An 18,827-nucleotide genomic window follows, 5' to 3' on the forward strand; every position below is an offset into this window, starting at 1 on the left:
AAACCAGGTTTAAAGAATTTTAAAAAGACCCATTTTAGTAGAAATGTCAAGATACACCACGAACCTACACATGAAATTAGATTTTTGCCTTGAAATCCTAATTGTCTAACACACCCAAACAAGATACACAAGACAATTACACATTTTGGCTTCTTTCACCTGAAAGGAGCTTAACATTCCCATTTAATACTCAGGCTCCAGGTAGCTGTGATGATATAAAAATGAAAAAGAATATATTTACATATAGATAATACCACCTTCGGCACCACAGAGTGATCTGAGTTTTCTGCTTTGATACTGATGCAAAGTAGTAGAAATAATTAGGAAAATATTTGGAAATTTCATCCACTCAACATGTACCAAGTGTCTACCTGGAGCCTGGAGAATAAAAGGAAAAAAAGCCACAGTTGTTGCCCGAGTAGAGCTCAATCTGACCGAAGTTTTGTTTAATTTTATATGTGTTATTTTCCTTAATATAGCTTGGACACCAATATTTACAAACAACACAAAGACCCAAGTTTTCAACTTCCACCTTGTGGCAACATGAAATAGGAAACAGAACTGCACCAACTATAAGACCCAGTTTCTACTTAGGGCTCCCCCCAATGACCTGAACAAGCCTGTGCTCTGACACACACACTTCAGCAAACAGGCACCAGTCACCTGCCTGCCTTCCCTGGAGAGAGCTGTGATGCACCATGAGCTACCGTGTGGGAAAAGTGGTCTGAAAATTCAGATGCTATTCAACTTTCTGTGACTGTGGTCACACATGATAAATGCTCTCACCTAGCCTGTCTAAACCATTAACGCACACCTACACGTCCTTAAAGGGTACCTACATGTGCCTGGCCCTGTTTCACACTCACTATGCCATTAATCCTTGCCTAATTCCAAGAGGGAAGTGCCATTGCTATGGCCATTATATAGGTGACAAGACAGGCAGGCTGAAGAACAAGTCAAGGTCACCTGGTTTGTATGTAATAGGTTAGGATTTGAACTCAGGTGGGGGTTTCTCCCCCCTACTGGTGTGCCCAGAGCCAGTGGACTCAACTATCTGCCTAGGTCAAGCCATAAAGATGCTGACTTTCAGATCTTGCTTACTTTAAGCTCTAGTCTCATTTCAGGAAAAATAAACTAAAAATACTGTATAAGATTAACTTTAGGCTATGCATATAAGGTATATATGAAACAAATGAACTTTGTGTTTAGACTTGGGTCCTATCCCCCAAATATCTCATGCAAATATTCCAAAATCTAAAAATAATCTCAAAGCCCAAACCCTTCTGGTGCCAAGTATTTGGATAAGGGATTTTAGGGCTAGGTATAATTTATAGAATAAGAGATGAGGCTTTTAAGAAAGCCACTTTAGGGAACTGATTAAGGTTATTAAAGAAAGCTAAAAAAAAAAAAAAAAAAATGAATCTTCAACTTGCTTGTTGTTTCATCCTGTTAAAGACTTTTCTTTGTTCCTATTCACACCAGCAGCAAATGACATTTTTATTCATAGTCTCCTTAAGGGCACAGATTTGGTAAATGAAATACATTATAGCTAAGTTATAGCCCTTCCTCAACATTGCTATTTTTGTTAAACCTGCATATTAAAAATCCTTGATATGCTGAACAATCAAAAGTTATAATAGTTGTATAAATGGGAAGCCTCTGTCTTTCCTGTAAGATGTGTAAAAACTAAGAAAAAGTCCGTATGCTGGTGCCATTTAGAACAACTGACATCTATAAAAGAGGCATAAAGATTAAATTAAAGGTAATTACTGAAAACTAAAATTAGACAATGTATTGAGTGCCTGCTACTCTCCCAAAATTGTTATGGAAATATTGTGAAGCTGCCATGAAAATACACCATTTATATATGAAAGAAAATACATTAAAGTTTTAAAAACAGTAAAAGTTCTATTACCTTCCTAAGCCTAAAATGTCCCCAGTTATCCTTCTGACTTCCTTGAAAGCGTCCGGGGGTTGAACCAATAAGGTAAACACTAAAAAAAAAAAAAAGCAAGTTACAGAACAGAGATATACCTTGCTACCTAGAGATCACAGAACCATGAAAACGACTGCAATTATGCAATGTTCTAGAAGCCAACCCATTTTCTTGTGCTGCCTCTTAACAGTAGTAACTGATGCTTAAAACTTATTTTGAAACAAACCAGATAATGTTGGTACTTACCATGTACAGAGCACTGGGCAAAAAACTGACTAATTTGAAGTGTGCCCAGGAGAAAGCCTGACAAACTGCACTGCCTTGCCAATGTCTCAGAGCCCCGGGGTGCAGGGTGAGGGAGCCTGCCCTCTTCCTGCATCACATCACGCAGCACAGCCTGACACCACTCCACCCCTTTCCGAGGCCCCTGACCTCCAGACTTGAGTGACTTGCAAGGCATGAACATAGTAGAAGCACCCCAAATAGGTAAGAGGACCCTTACTTTGTTTCAGAGAGATCGTGCTCCTGGATGGTGTTAATCCACTCCTGAAGAGGAGGGGCATTGTAAGCCTTCAAGTAACTGATGAGATCAGCTTTAAAATGCGTTATTGATTCTCCAGATCTGTGGGTTTGCTGGCCAATTCGTGGGTATAGGGGGCTCAACCATATTCTGAAATGGAAAAATAAACAGACAAACAAATAGATAAAACAAGCCTTACCAGTCAGGAGCACAAGTGATCACAGTGATAACTCTATACTGGTTTCACAATTCACCCTAAGGAAGAGGTGAATTCTCACGCTATCTTCACATAGCAAGTGGAATGACCCTTAGAGAATATGAAACAAATCTGATCACACCACTCCATGGCTTACCATCATAGCCAGATGTGAATGCCCTGGCATGAACTTAATTAAGACCCACTAAGACCTGGCCTCTATCTACTTCTCCCAGCCCACATTCTTCTGACTCCCTCTTATGCCCTGACCATGCCTTCCAATTTCCCTTCTGACTGGGGTATACCTCTGTGTTGCTTTCTAAGACTTGATGACAATAGTTCAGAGTTCTACTCCTAATAGTTACAGAAAGTCACCATCTGTGGTAATCCCAGCAAGAAGTCCATATCATGGACACATCAACATAGCCCTTTAGCCAAATGGGAAATAAGAATCAAAAGTTGTCTATACAAAAATGTATGTGCAAATCTATTTTCAGTAAACACTCATTTTTGTAATGAATATGCCACTTTCATAATGGATAATGGAACCATGTGAAGCAGTTTGAGATCTATCCTTATAGCCCATATTTTCTGGTGTTTAGAATGAGTATATACCACATCTACTATTATATTAACCTCAAATTTACAAATACTTAATTCAGTGATGAAATATTAAAGATACCTTCTCTTTCATCAATTCTTTTTCTGAAAAGGGAAACAATGTGCCTGCAAAAATTCTATATCACACCCGCAAACCTACACCCAGTCTTTCTATAAGCCTTTCCACGTGTGGTAAATGACAAAAGTATGGCTTCAGACCTCTTGTGTTTGAGGACTGGATTAAGCGCTTGTCTCCCAAGGCGATTGCAAAGTTGGCCACAAGGCGATGAATGAATGAATGGTACTGATGTACAGAAGCACTCAGAGCATCAGCTGCTACTGCCTTTCCTCCTTCGGTGGCTACTTCCCTACAGTTCTACCCTCCAAGCCAAAAGGGAAATTGCCCAATTCCTCTTTCACCCTGCTGCCTTAAAGGAGGCTGGTGAGCTTCAGGCCTTTGCCTCCTGGTGTGTAAAGTGACCGGCTGGGGTAGATGGATGTGTACATTTCCTTGAGAGAGCACCTTGGAGCCCATGGGTGAGAGGCTCACTCACAGGAGTGCTCCAGATGAGGACCACAGCAGGAAATGACCTTCTAAAGTAGGATGCTGAGAGATGAGACATTCTTCACACTTTATAAAATGAGAACAGAAAAAGTGGACCAGTGGCAGCTGAGGAAGATGGATGAATACCTGCACAGCAGAAGACCTGCCAGATTGCAGCAGACCAATCACAAAGATCTTATGCACAAAAAAATTGCTTTCAAAAGTTTCTTAAAAACCACCACAACCCCACAACAAGAAACTGCAAAGTTGAGAGAGCCTAACACAGTCTAAGAATGAGATAGCAGTGCCCACACCATGGTGGCTGGTGGCTGGTGGGGGCAAGCTGGAATTTCATGTTCTTAGTACGTGGACTTCTGAACCATGTGAAGCTACTACCTAGTCCACACATTTTTTTAAAAAATTAAGAAAATGTCTTTAATAAAGGGGGAAAAAAGGGCACAACCACCCTTACCCTTAATCTTTCCCTCATTGCAACTACCTAAGGAAATACCATGGCCCATAAGCTCCAGCTCAGGATTCTAGAATGAGCTGAGGCCCTGGCGGGCTTCATGGAGCTGCCTAAGGCTGGGAGCCAACTTGAAAACCCCTTTAGTTTCATTAATCACAGTTTCCCTAAGAATTAGCTATACTAAATCTCGTTTCCTTTCCTGATGGGACTACATATGAGCCCTCAAACTCTATCTGGCAGCTTAGAAGTGTTCAGGACAGCAAAGGCAGAGCTGCCTGTAAATGCGGTGGATCAAGGAATCCTGTGATACTGGACCCTGCACAATGCTGTCCTCTCAGAGGCCGGTTTTAAGAGGGTCACTGGAAAACTAGAATTATCCTGTACGGCACACTTGGGTTGAAACAGGCCTAATGGGTGGAAGCTGGAAGGTTCTCTATCCCAGCATAGAAGTGCTTGGGAAAGCTCAGGCAGAGGTGGGAAGATCTGAACTAGGAGTTCCAGCTGAGGCTGTGTAATGATACAGGGCAGGGGAGGATGACGGCGCGAGACAGATGCCTGGGTGTCTTCCAACAGAGCAGGCTGTTAACCAGCTCCTCTGAGGGAAGGCAGAGATGTGCACAACAGCTGAAATCAAAGAGGGAACCTCAAGCTATTCACAGTGAAGAGCTTACCAGGGCAGAGAGAAGAGCCAAAGTTGCTTTGAGCAACTACCTAAAATCCCTCTTAAAAGCAAACCCCTTTTTAAAAAAGTGATCAAAACCCAAATCTACATGTACTCTAAGAACAATGGATGAGTAATACAAAATTCATGAAAATTTTCAGTTTTTTTTTTTTTTTTTTTTTTTTTTTTTTTGCAAATTCACATCCATACTAAAGGCTCTAAAAAGACAATTGTTTGTTTCATGGGACAATAAAGTGATTCAGGTGTGGGGAAACTTTTAGCATGCTATTAACATATTCCTGCCCCACCCCAAGTTTTCCTTTATATCTTTTTTGGCCAGTGACCAGCAAGAGTCCAGATGGGTACCAGGATGAGCAGAAACCAAGAAAGCTACCTGGTAAGTCTTACAGGGCAATACTGGGCCCAGGCCTTCAGCTCTGCAGCTCCTTACCAGCCCCAGATGCATTGCAGATGCTGTAGAGCATGTATATGATCTGACTTCTGTAAAAACTGGGAGAAAATCTGTTGTGTATAAATATACAAATATATATTTAGAGAAAGTTTTGGATGATTATGCACAGAGAGTGAGTCGAAGGGTGGGTAGTGAAGAACACTGTAGGGACTGGGGCTGTTGCTCATTGGTGGAGCATTTGCTAGCATGCAAGAGGCCATGGACTTGATCCCCAGCACTGCAAAAAAACAAAACTCTTGCAACTTTTTCTGCATATTTGTGCAATTAAAAGAGCTGAAAAAGAGAATGAAGTGAATATTCTAGCTTTTGATTTTTCTCAGCACAAATAGCCAGGGAGTGAACAGGCCCCTACAAACCCTTGGGTTTTCTGGTGCCAGTCTTCATGGATGAGGTTGGAGGTGTGTATGACAACCCGGAGGCCTTCTTCGTACAGCAGTAGCATCATCTTCCTTCAAAGACAGAAGGAATCAAAAGGCAAAGCATTAGCAAAACTTTAAAAATATGTAATACCTTCTAACGCAAATGTAGTCAATAGCTAGAGGAATTCTCAAACTCATATTACCCAAACTTATAATATTATAACACTTATAGTATTCCCTTCTACACATCACCATTATGAAAATCTGCTCAAATGACAGAAAGTCGTCTTCCAAAAATGCTTCAATGTTCATGGTAAATGGACTTCCCCCACTGTCTACAAAGCCAGTCCTGGCCCTTCACCCACCCCTAGTCCCTCATCATCTGTTCAAAATTACATTATTATTATGGACAACAGGAAAATTCTTGCCCAGTGTTTTTCAAAGAATGGACATAAATCTTGCTGTGGCGTGTCGAGCATGCTTTAAACAACTAAAGTAGAATAACTCATAACATACTGCATATATTTAAATAAAGTATTGGTTTAAGAAACTTTTGGTTTAACACATAGGCCTGGCTGTGTGCAGTACACCAAAATGTAAACCCTATTCAATGAGTTGCAATTTTTTAAAAATTTGCAAGAAGCTTCATCCCCATTAGACTGATTTTTTTTTTTTTTTAATCCAACAGGTGCCAAACCTGTCACCTTATGCATATGGACTTCAGGTAAATTTTCCTTTTCCTCTGTTAACTCACATCAGATCTAGTTGGGTTCTCTTTTTTTCCAGAGGGACTTTCTAGGTCATCAAACATTTCTCTTATGTACTTCCAGTGAGAGAGGAAAGAGGATCTAAACAAGAGCTTTCCATTTGAAACCTGAAGACTTGAGCTACAACCTTTCTCGTTAAGAAGCCCGAGGAAACCATTCAGTGTTCCTGAGCCTGTCTCTCATGTGTAACCTGAAGGACCCTCCCTACCTCCTCGGGACAAACTGCACTCTGCTCAGTGTCAAACACTCTGGTGTATTCATCCCCATGGCTCCTTCAGGGTCCTGCTTCATTCTATAATTCAATATTGGGTGATTTTCATCTTTCCATCATTTTCTAATTATTTCTGTAATTTAAGTTTTTTCTCTCTTTCACTAGTGTCACTTCTCAAGGCTGCACCTCTGTCTTGACTTAATTTCTCATTTCCACCGAGGCTCAAATATGAACTCTGTTCCTATATTTGGCAAAAAAACCCCACAAACAACAACAACAACAAAAAAAAACCCTGAACCACCAGTTCTGGCCAATAAACAGCCACATGGATACTATTGGCAGGATGAGGTCAGCATCAAAAGATAAGAGAGGACAGAACAGGAGAAAAGAGAATGTGATCTTCAGCTCCTGCCAAGATGAGAAATTAACCCAACCCAGCAAATAGTGAATTAATGCAGAGCAGGAGAAATGACAGCTGCTGAGACATCTTCTTTCCAGTTATGAAATGTGCTCCCTGAAATCTGGGCAAATTTACATGCACAGTTTGCTACATTAGCAGCTGACTGTAATTAAGGATAAGCCAGTTATGGAACCATGATGTAGATTTTACAAATATTTCCATTAATCAAGGCATCAATTATCAGAAAAATCATGCACTAATGTCAGGGAATTCTATCAAAATAGGATTATGAATTAATTTCAGGGGAACCATACCAATCTTTTCATAGATAAAAGGACATGTGCCACTAAGGTCCCAGTTAAAGAGAGGTAGGAAAGGGTGAAGAACACAGTCATCCTTGAAGAGGTGGACTAGCCATACTGTCTCTCAGCAATGAGAATGGCAAAAGGGAGACTTCCCAAATGTGAGGCCAGTCCCTCCAGGGGAAGAAACGAATGCTCATCAGGCACCGTTCCAGACACTCCAGCCGGGTCAGCACACGAGGCAGGGCAGGGGAACCACTCTTATTTTAGTACTGCAGAATCTGTAGTTGGGAGGGGTAACGGAGATCATCTAAGTCACAAAGTGAGACAGTGGGAGAGCTCATTGGGATCACAAGCTAGTGACCCCTTCAGTGTGCTCAACTTTAACAGGGTATATGACAGTGGGAGAGAGCCTGGCCACGGGTCAGTGGGAAAGGACATGTTCCACCCATCCTGTGACTGAGACTGGCTCCTGCTTAGAAGGTGCATTTGCCATTCAGCAGCCTTGGCTTTCTCTCCCCCTCCCCACATCTGATCTTAGGGCCAGGGTAACTGTGGTCCCAGCTCTGGGGGGAGCCAAAGAGCTTTACCATTTTAAAATGTTGAGAGAGGCCACAGGATCACATAGCAGCCTGCAGGCACAGGATGGAGCAGGTTTAATGCCTCAGGAGACTGAACTTTGGGGAGATGGGCTGCATCTTGATTACTTCTGAGTGCTCTGCACCTGCACCTGGGCAATGCAGGCCTGCTCAGGTGTGCACCATCTCAGAGACTGCCTTCCATCCTCACTGTCGCTGGCCCCTCCTGTCAGGGAGGTGAGGTAGCTTACACCTTATCCCCACGAGAGAAAGGATTTTCTCTTTTTCTAACTCGAATGTGTGTTCTGCTTCGTTTACCAAAGATGAAAAGCTGTAAGGACAAAAACTATCCTCCAGGTCTGTGACCCAAGAACATAATGGGATTTAGCACACCATTCTTAAAACAAAAAGCAGCTAAGAGTGATTTCAAGACATGAACTCAGTCTTCTAAGATACTGGATTTCAACAAAACGCAAACTGCAGATCCTACCTAGTTGGGAAGGTTCTATTATAGTTACTTCCTTAAGCATTTTAAATCCTGAATTAAGAACTCTCGGGGCTGGGGTGTAGTTCAGTGGTAGAGTGCTGGCCTAGCATGGCCAAGGTTCAATCCTTGACACAGCCAAAAAACAAAAACCAAACACTTTCTTCAGGTTTAATGTGGCAAATTGTGTATGGGAATGGGAGTGAGTGAGTGAGTGAGTGAGTGAGTGAGAGAGAGAGAGAGAGAGTATGTGTGTGTGTGTGTGTGTGTGTGTGTGTGTTGAATGGACCAAGGGAAACCATGATGTCAACTGCAATAGTGAGCAAACAAGAACAAATTAAAAACTGAAGTTAAAATAAATAATGTATTCTATTCCTGTTTGCATCACTGGCACAAGAAAATCAGCTCACCTATTCTGGGTCTAAGTTTCCTGATCTATAAAATCAAAAGGTCCAAATATTGCCGAAGAGCATTAAATAAAGCAGCTCTCCTTCTCCCCACACCACCATGTGTGTGCAGTTCAGCGTGGCTGTGCCAGATTCTGGGAGCCTACCTGCTTGATCCCTCCTGGGAGTGACCCTGTATCTGACAACAGCAGTGCAGGGGTTGACTATTCACTCCTAACGCTCATCCCACAGCACAGGCCACACTGTCGGCACAGAAACCTAGTGCTGGTGGTCTAGCAAATCATGGCCAGAATCCATGAGTGACAGGCTAACCCCATGTATTCTGGAATCAGTTAAGTACTTATGCTGAGGTTTCAGCTCAAGGTGGGGGACAACCCATTACTGCCTCTCCTTGATGGTATTTTGTTTCCTCTGCTGAAATTAGTGTCCTATAAACTCAGGGATATTAAAAGAATATTTTACACGTGAGTTCACTCTCAGTCCTCAAGCCTGTCCTCTGAACGGTGTGTGGGTGGGGCTGCAACACCCCAGGGCATCTGAAACCAGATCCCGAGGCCAACACCTGGCTTCTCTTCCACTGCAGTCCCTTCTCAAGACAGACTGGCAAAAATAAAAGCTGTCAGCACACAAGGAGAAGATGACCATCATGCCACCATTCAGACCATCTTGACAAGACAACAATAGCTGCAGCCAGATTCCAAACACACCTCCCCTCTCACGGACTCCTTTCTGCCCTGAAGAAACATGCCTGGAGCAGCTGGCTACTCACCACCAGTCTAGAAGAAAGACGAGGTTTCTTACAAATCTTTACAGGAAAATGTGATTTATAAGGACATTAAATTAGTGATAGTTGTGTCTTATTCTCTCTTTGTACAATCAATTGCTTTGTAAGAGGACTCAGCAAGAGTTATACAACTCATGCAAGATAAATGGAGTTAAAGTGATAATTACGTGCAATGTGTCAAACAGGATAGGAAAAAAATTTTTTCCTATTTATTATATTGAAGAAAATTATTCTAAAATATCTGTCTTGTGCCAGGATAGGCTTTTCAAGTTGATAACTTTTGGTAAAGTAGTTTTTCTTTCAATCATAGAATGGAGTTGACCAATGAAATGCTATTCAATACTATTCATTCTTACCAATCACAGAACTTTTTAAAAGCAGGGGAATCTATAGGCACATGACCTGCACACACAGTCCACCCAACCACAATCCACTCCTTCAAGCTAGGTCTACCAGGAGTCCTCAATGGAAGGCGAGAGTCACAGATTTAAAATTTCATGCTGAGAGCCAGAATCTCAGTACAACAGTTAAAGCTTTAGAAGACAACATCACTTAATCCATTACTGATCCAACATCCCACATTAGTCCTTGTAAGGGCACTTTTTGCAAGCGTATCCCTTTATCTATTAAAATCACATCCTTCCCCATTTCATGAGAGTTGCTTACGTGTGGTGTGTTCCAAATGCAATATCCAACTTTGCCTAGGATGAAAAAAAATTGAGTTATTCTTTTTAAAAAGGATCAAGTAATAATAATCCTATCTATTAGAAAATAAATTAGAAAAGGATCAAACCAACTTTAAAAAAATTTCTTTTACTGCCCTCTAAATTAAAAGACAGCTTTTTTTAAAAAAAAAATTTGTTCTTTTTAGTTACACATGACAGTAGAATGTATTCTGGCATATTATACATACATGGAGTATAACATATTTTAATTAGGATTTTATTCTTGTGGTTGTACATGATGTGGAGTTACCCTGGTTGACAAATACAAGGTTGGGAAAGTTATGTCCAATTAATTCTACTGTCCTTCTTATTCCCATCCCCATCCCTTCACTTCATTTTCCTTTGTCTAATCCAATAGATTTCTATTCTGCCCACTTTGTTGTAGGTTAGCATTCACATATCAGAGAGAACATTTGGCCTTTGGTTTTGGGGGATTGGTTTATTTCACTTAGCATATCTCCAGTTCCATTCATTTACCAGCAAATGCCATAATTTAATTCTTCTTTAAGGCTGAGTAATATTCCACTGTGTATATACACCACATTGTCTTTATCCATTCATTTGTTGTGGGGCACCTAGATTGGTTCCATAGCTTGGCAATATCCAACTTTGTGAACTGAGCTGCTATAAATATTGATGTAGGTGTATCACTGTAGTATGCTGATTTTAAGTTCTTTGGGTATAAGACTGAGGACTGGGATAACTGGATCAAATGGTGGTTCCATTTCAAGTTTTCTAAGGAATCTCCATACTGCTTTTCATAGTGGTTGCACCAATTTGCAATCCCACCAACAATGTATGAGAGTACTTTGTCTCTACATCCTCGCTGTTTTAGTCAGCTCTTTTGCCACTGTGACTAAAAAAACCCAACCAGAACAATTGTAGAGGAGAAAAGGTTTATCTGTGGACTCCCAGTTTCAGAGGTCTTAGTTCATAAAAGGCTGGCTTCATTTATTATTCTCCAGGTGAGGGAACGTCATGGTGGAAGAGTGTGGCAGAGGGGAGCAGCTCACGTCATGATCAGAAAGCAGAGAGATCTCCACTTGCCAGATACCTATATATTCCCCAAAGCCACGCCCCCAATGCCCTACCTCCTCCAGCCACACCTCACCTGCCTTCAGTTATCACTCAATTAACCCCATCAGGTGATTAATTCACTGATTGAATTAAGACTCTTGCGACCCAATCATTTCTCCTCTAAACCTTCTTGCATTAACTCACACATGAGCTTTTGGGGGACACCTCACATCCCAACCATAACATTCGCCAATATTTATTGTTACTTGTGTTCTTTATACTTGCCATTCTGACTGGAGCGAGATGGAATTTCAGTGTAATTTAATTTGCATTTCTCTAATTGCTAATTGCTAGAGAAAAGCAAATTAAAATTGCATGGCATTGACACAAAAACAGACATGAAGACCAATGGTACAGAATAGAAGACACAGAGACTAACATAAATAAAAATTACTTTATACTAGACAAAGGCTCCATAAACATACACTGGAGAAAAGATAGCCTCTTTAACAAATGGTGCTGGGAAAACTGGAAATCCAAATGCAGTAGAATAAAACTGAACCCTTATCTCTCACCCTGCACAAACTTAACTTGAAGTGGATCAAGGACCTAGGCATTAGTCCAGAGACCCAGTTCTTACTAGAAGAAAAAGTAGGCCCAACCCTACATCATTTATTGAGGCAGCTTAGGAACTGACTCCTTCAACAAGACTCCCAAAGCGTAATAAGTACAATCAAGAATTAATAAGTGGGATGGTATAAAACTAAAAAGCTTCTTCACTGCAAAGGAAACAATGAAGAATGTGAACAGAAAGCCTATAGAATGGGAGAAAATCTTTACCACTTGTACCTCAGATAGAGCATTAATTAATCTCCAGGTTATACAAAGAACTCAAAAAACTTAACACCAAAAAAAACCCCCCAAAAATAAAATAAATAAATAAACAGGCAAAAGAACTGACAGGCACTAATCACAGAATAAGAAATATGAATGGTCAAAAAAATATATGAAAAAACATTCAACAAGATAGCTTTTATATAATCCAGGAAGGCTCATTTAAAAAAATTACTTTTTTCTGCTCAGAATGATTCAATATATACTGCATTTTTAATTACAGTAATTAGGAGTAAGAAGCCTAATTTCTTTAGTTGTCAAAAAACTAATAAAACAAATGATTCTAAGTAGTTTAAAATTAGATCTTTGGTTTGTTATAGAAGAAACCAATATACACAAAGTTTTCAGAGCACATTTACAAGAAACACTGAAAGTGTTGGCCACAAAAAAATGTTAAAAGAAAATCTCTTATACTGAAAATATTGAAAGAGCTGAAAATAAAGATATTATTACATCAATTTTTGTTACAAAATGACATCTTTACAAATAAATGGAAGGTATGTAGAGAAGTAAAACATTTTATCTAACATCTGGTACAAGAAGACCTTGGTTAAGCATAATATGCCAGAAGGCAGAGACCAAGAAAGAATCAAAACAAACAACTATGGAAACAGCTTGGCGATCAGCAATGCAGTACTCGGGCTCAAATCTTGTCTTCCGAATTTTGCATAACTTTGGAAAACACTTTATGATTTTTTTTGTCTCAGCTTTCTCCTCTTCTAAACAGGGTACTGTTACAAGATTTAGAAAGCTGTAAGGAGCAAATGAGGAAATATAAAATGCTTAGGAAAGGGGCCCTGAATGCAGTAAGCACTGCACCACGGTGGCAATCCCTACCACCACCTTTCCCTCACCCTGCCTCCCTCCTCACTGCATGATGGAAGGGTGGAACTGTCTGCTGGGGCAGCAATGGGATACACACGTAGGTACAACACAGCTCCTGTTTTGGGGACACTCACAGACCTGCATGCATTTACATGCTCTGGACAGGGTGAGAGAGTTGGGAACTGTACTACATATCCTTAAAGTTATAAAATTAGAAGGAACATTATCACTTTGTAAACATACTTAGCTCGGAAAGAACAATGGTCAAGAGATCTGGCTCTTGACTTTAGTTTTGTTATAAGTTATAAGCTTTTAGGCACAAGAGAACACAATGCCTTTATTTTGTTTATCTTTTCAAAGAGATAATGTTTGATGGATGCTTTTTTGGGCTAATGTATCAAATCCTTTAAACTCTACGGTGAATGGCATTAGCAATCCATTTTAACCATGAAGAAATTAGGCTGACACAGTTAGGTTTAAGAGTCAAGACTAGCAAGACACAACATTATGGAGTGAATATTAGGTGCCCCCGTTCCAAATTCTTATGTTGAAGTCCAAACCCCAAGATGACTGTATTCGGAGAGAGGAATTTTATGGAGGGAATTACAGTTAAATGAAGTTCTAAGGTGGGAACAGATCCAATGTATGAGCATCCTCATAAGAAGAAACACCAGAGCACTTGAGTGGCCTCCCCACTTCCCTGTGCCATGTGAGAAGACCAGGAGAAGGTGGCCATCTACAAGGCAGGAAGAGGGCCCTCACCAGGACCTGGGTTGGTGTGCATCTGGATCTCAGATTTTTGGCTTCCAGAATGGTGAGAAATAAAGGCCTGCAGATAGAGATCTTAGACAAAACCCAGCAGTATGACTCCTGACCACCCCAAGGCCTCAACCTCTGGCCTTAGGCCCCACATTTGCAAAATTGTAGAAGTGCCAGCACCCACTGACTCCTTGACTAATGTGCCTTGGCTTCAATGACAATGCTGGACAAAATCAGAATTCATCTTACAAACAGGGTATGGCTCAAATGGCTATATCCTGCTCTATCTCCAACTTTTTAAAAAAATATTTTTTAGTGTTGACTGACCTTTATTTAATTTATTTATATGCAGTGCTGAAAATTGAACTCAGTTCCTCACACATACTAGGCAAGCGCTCTACCACTAAGCTACAATCCCAGCCCTATCTCCAACTTTTGAGCTGGGAAAACTTTTGTGCAGCTTTCTTGGTGCAAGTTTTGGAAGAAGGGTCTTGTTATGCCCTCTAGTGTCCAGCATGAGTATGTATGCCATCAGACAGAATGGTCTCTCCTAAACCTTCTAGTGTGGGTGGTTAGTATTTGAAAAACACTTTCTATTCCCATTTAATCATTGGTTTTCAAGATTCCTATGCCAGTTTTCAAGATTCCTATGCCAATTTATTTCTGTCTACTTTTTAAAAAAATTTAATTCTATTTTTTTAAAAAAATTAATTCTGTCTACTTTTTAAAATTTATTACTATTTAGTGTGATGGGAGCTACCCTACTGCACTTTAACAACTTCTTTGTTGCTGGAAACAGAAGCAGAACAATGGAATTTTAGGCAACTCCTGAGCAGAGGCATATCACATGCACAAAGATGAGCCACAAACATGACATTTGTGGGATGGAAAAAGGCACATTCTAAAACCACAACTACATAAAGCGAAGAGGGCTAAATTAGGGAAAATGCTGTGAGGTTTGTTTAAAATGGATACTAAGCTCTCATACTATTTTTTTAAAATATTTCCTTTTTAGTTATAGATGGATACAATATCTTCACTTTATTTTCTTGTGGTGCTGAGGATCGAACCCAGTGCCTCATAATGCTAGGTGAGCAGTCTGCCTCTGAGCCAAAAATCCCAGCCCTCTCATGCTATTTTTTTTTCATTTGTAGATGAACACAATGCCTTTATTTTGTTTATCTTTATGTGGTGCTGAGGACTGAACCCAGTGCCCCACACATGATAGGCAAGCACTCTACCACTGAGCCACAACCCCAGCCCCGTTTTTGTTTTTTTTTTTTTAATTTTTTTCTTAGTTGTAGTTGGACACAATACCTTTATTTATTATTTATTTATTTTTATGTGGTGCTAAGGATTGAACCCAGTGCCTTGCACGCACTAGGCGAGCACTGTACCGCTGAGCCACAACCTCTCATACTATTTAAATATTTTAAAAATACAGATATCATTTATAGTTGGAAGAGTGATACAATGAGAGCTAAAATTCTTATATTGTGTTTAAGTAGGGAAGAAAAGACCCCAGACAGAAAATGGCAAAAGATGTCAGGTAGCATGCACTGTGCCCCAGAGCAGGAATCTGGAGCCAGTTTCGTCAAGCTGATGACAAGAGAGGTCTGAAGGCGCCTTCACCATGTTTTCTCAGGAATGGTCTCACAATCCTGCTAGAAGGAACAGCAGCTACTTACAACACCCTTTCTACAGGAAAGAAATCTTAAATGTAAAAGATTCTTCTGAATTCCTTTCTTCCCACTTCATCTGTTTCTTGCTCAGAATGACACTTGAAATAAGAGGTCTGTTGGGATGTGGGGAAAGCAGTGGGTCTTAACAAAAGTGTGAGACTCACCTGCACACTGCACCCAACCAGTCTATCAGGACAAGATTACGGGAGCTTTTTTGCCTTCTTTTCTACTTTGCTTTGGTCCCAGCAAAGCAAGTGCATACCTGTTATGAGACCATTCAGTATTCCCTCATTGGACTTGGACAGGATGCACACAGAACTCACCAAAGTCTCCTAACAGTCTCTTAGTCTATGGGACTTTCCAGTGTAGATCTTAGGTATGTCTCATGTGAAAAAGAACTGAAGACAATAGTTAAATTGCCAATGGCAGCTGAGAGAAGTCAGATAAGGTGTCAGAGGAACACAGTTTTCTGCTGAATTCACACAAAGACACTTGCAGGCACTGAACTGCATCCAGAGGACTTGTTCAGTGCTGGAAGCCAGGTTTTGGGAGGCATGATGACAAACTGAGTGCAACCAGGAGTACGGGCAGGTTGGGGTCAGTCAGAGCTGGACCTATGGTACACAGACCACAGCTGAGTGACTGCTCAAAACTGAGAGAACTAAGAGAAATAGGATACATTCCCTCACAACCATGAATCACCAGCAGGTGAATGAGCTGGACTATCTCAAGACAAGCCAAGGCCAGACTAGAATCTGCTGGTGTCGCTGGAGAGAGGCTGTTGGCACTAAGCAGGAGGAGGAACTAAAGGCCTAAAATCCCTTCTGACTCTTGGACTGAGCGTGATATCCAGTGGCAAAAGGCAGCTTACCTGGCAGAAGGAAACGTTTTCATAAGGTTTTGCCTGGGCATGTAGGTGAGCCTTGGCTTCCCGTTTATCACCATGCACAAGCAGGATCGGCTTCTTCCTGAAGAGACCACAGGGTTTATAGGGCATTGTGGCAGGGTTCTTGCCTCATTAAGGAATGCAGCTTCCTTACCTCCTGGCACCTGCTCATGGCCTCAGTGGAGACTGAGGACAGGGGTTAACACTGGGCAGTGGTCAGTCAAGGCTCGTTACCCTTGTCAGGGCGTCACATGGCCTGATCCTGAAGCCTGCTGTGACGCAACAAAGTCCTTGAATAATTATCTTCTTTAGTGCAAACGAGTAGCTCTGTGTTAATATTTTAAATTAAGTAGATTAAAAATGACAGTTATTGTCTGATGCTTTCCCCCCTTCTCTTTGGACAAAGCAACACATCCATTTCACTCTGTACCTATACTTACTGCAGATGGCTAGTCAGCCATGAATGGGGGAGCAGGGAAAGATAACCAAGGGCTGGAAACTGCAGGGAGCCTTGCCTGATACATAAGTACCTGGGAGACTTGGTAAGTTCAAACCTCCCCAGCCATAGCTGCATCCTCTTAAGAAAGACTCTGTATCAACATCAGGTCAAACCCTACCAGGAGGCCTGGATCCTCCCTCATCACCCAAGCCACCACCACTCCCATCACCCTGGCGACGAAAACATCAAGACCCTCAAAAAGAAAGCCTCCTGAAGGCTTTTCAAAGAGTAATAAAACAGATTAAGGGGAAAGGAATTGAGGCAAGAATGGGAGACTCAATGTCCTTAGAATCTCCCACTCTGTGAGCACTACAGTGTTCTTTCTTGGAGGTGGTCCATGTGGTTCCTATGTTGCCAGTCACAGTCAAGACAGACCTGGACGGGACACTGGAAACTTCCCTGGAACCCCTAATGAAACTGGAGGGCAGGAGGGACCACTGTCCCTCTCCTGAGAACCCCCCCTCTCTAGAGGGTGACCCCTTTCCCCTTTCCTAGCCCTGTTAATAAACTTATGCCTTTACTGAGTAATATGTCTGAAATTTTTCTGGCCTGATCCCAAGAACTGGGGTGATGAGGGAGGCCTCTGTGCTGCCTCTGCCCTGTAACACTTACCAAGCTCCTACTATGTGTTACATATACAATGCAAGACCCAGGATACAACAGTGAACAGGAACAAGCCCTCAGCACAATGCAGACTTGTGAACAGGCAGTGAAGTTTCAGTGCACCAGAGTTCAAAGTACATTGAGAATTTTCCAATTCCAAAGACTACATAAAAGCACTCTTCAGGAATAGATTAGAAATGCTTTTAAGGGATTCTTGATCTTCTCCAGTTAATTCAAAGCAAGCTTATCCTTAGAAATCAATATATCTTTATGAGCTTTCCCAACACAACAAAAACTGGATTTTTTTTTTCCAACAAGCAATTGAGCAAGATACACTGCCACTACTTCCACATTAATCAATTATGGGGCAGAAAGATTCTCTGCATACTCGAAAGGACAATGCTCAACTGGAAAGAAATATCCCAGGAAATGTGCTTTCATACGAGAGCCTGACGCCCGCACACCCACACTAGCCTCCTTCTGCCAGCACAGGTAAAACAGCACTAGGTGTTCCTCATTGCTTACCAAGTAGGGAAACTGTGGGAAAGCAGTGTAACTAGAAAGAGAGAATAACATTTGAAATACTCACACCATCTACAGCCTGGAAACAAAACATGGTATCATCTTAAAAACAGTAAACACTGCTGAGACAAGTTGAAGGCGTCATTAATTCCTTCAGGTTTCTTGGTTCTACAAACTACCATGAAAAGGCAGCATGTGAATAATGGTAGGTAATAACTCTTACCATCTGAAAATTCTACATACAAATTCTGGATGTTACCTGAACCTGCCATTTAGGTCATTCCTCATCCTTACCATACTCTTGACAGCTTCAGCATTAAGAGGGTGGAGGGAAGGGAGGACTCCTTCATCCCTGCCTTAGTTTCTGAGAGTTCAGGGGCCACTCAATTCAACCCATAGAGGTGCTAAAGGGATTACAGCCTACACTCCTAACAGACTTCCACAAACTGGGTACCTAACCACCTGAGACCTGCTGTTCCATAGTTCTCGAGCAGGAGTCTGCAGGGCTGGTTCCTCCTGAGGTCTGTGAGGGAGAATCTGCTCCATACTTTCCCCTGGCTTCTGGAACCTCTGGCATTCTTTTGCCGTCACAGTCGTCTCTATGTCCAAATTTCCCCTTTTCATAAGGACACCAGTCACTGATTTAGTGGTCACTCTTATGACATCATTTTAATTTGGTTAATGAGCTCCAATGAAGACTACCTGCAAATACAGTCACCATCTGA

General features: G+C 41.4%; 1 protein-coding gene across 3 annotated transcripts in view; it reads right to left on the reverse strand.

The window, feature by feature from the left end:
* Positions 1-18,827, reverse strand: part of Tdp1 (tyrosyl-DNA phosphodiesterase 1) — a 77,572-nt gene that overhangs the window by 51,564 nt on the left and 7,181 nt on the right. For all 3 annotated transcript variants that reach the window (XM_046440674.1, XM_046440676.2, XM_046440675.2), the window contains exons 5-9: positions 16,464-16,560; positions 10,357-10,391; positions 5,755-5,847; positions 2,439-2,606; positions 1,916-1,994 (exon numbers count right to left, since the gene is read on the reverse strand). In XM_046440674.1, coding sequence (XP_046296630.1) covers positions 1,916-1,994; positions 2,439-2,606; positions 5,755-5,847; positions 10,357-10,391; positions 16,464-16,560 — 472 coding nt within the window. The remainder of the gene's footprint in view (positions 1-1,915; positions 1,995-2,438; positions 2,607-5,754; positions 5,848-10,356; positions 10,392-16,463; positions 16,561-18,827) is intronic.

This window comes from Marmota monax, unplaced genomic scaffold, assembly GCF_021218885.2.
Source record: "Marmota monax isolate L192 unplaced genomic scaffold, Marmota_monax_Labrador192_F-V1.1 WCK01_AAM20220418_F8-fsc00017, whole genome shotgun sequence".
Lineage (NCBI taxonomy): Eukaryota > Metazoa > Chordata > Mammalia > Rodentia > Sciuridae > Marmota > Marmota monax.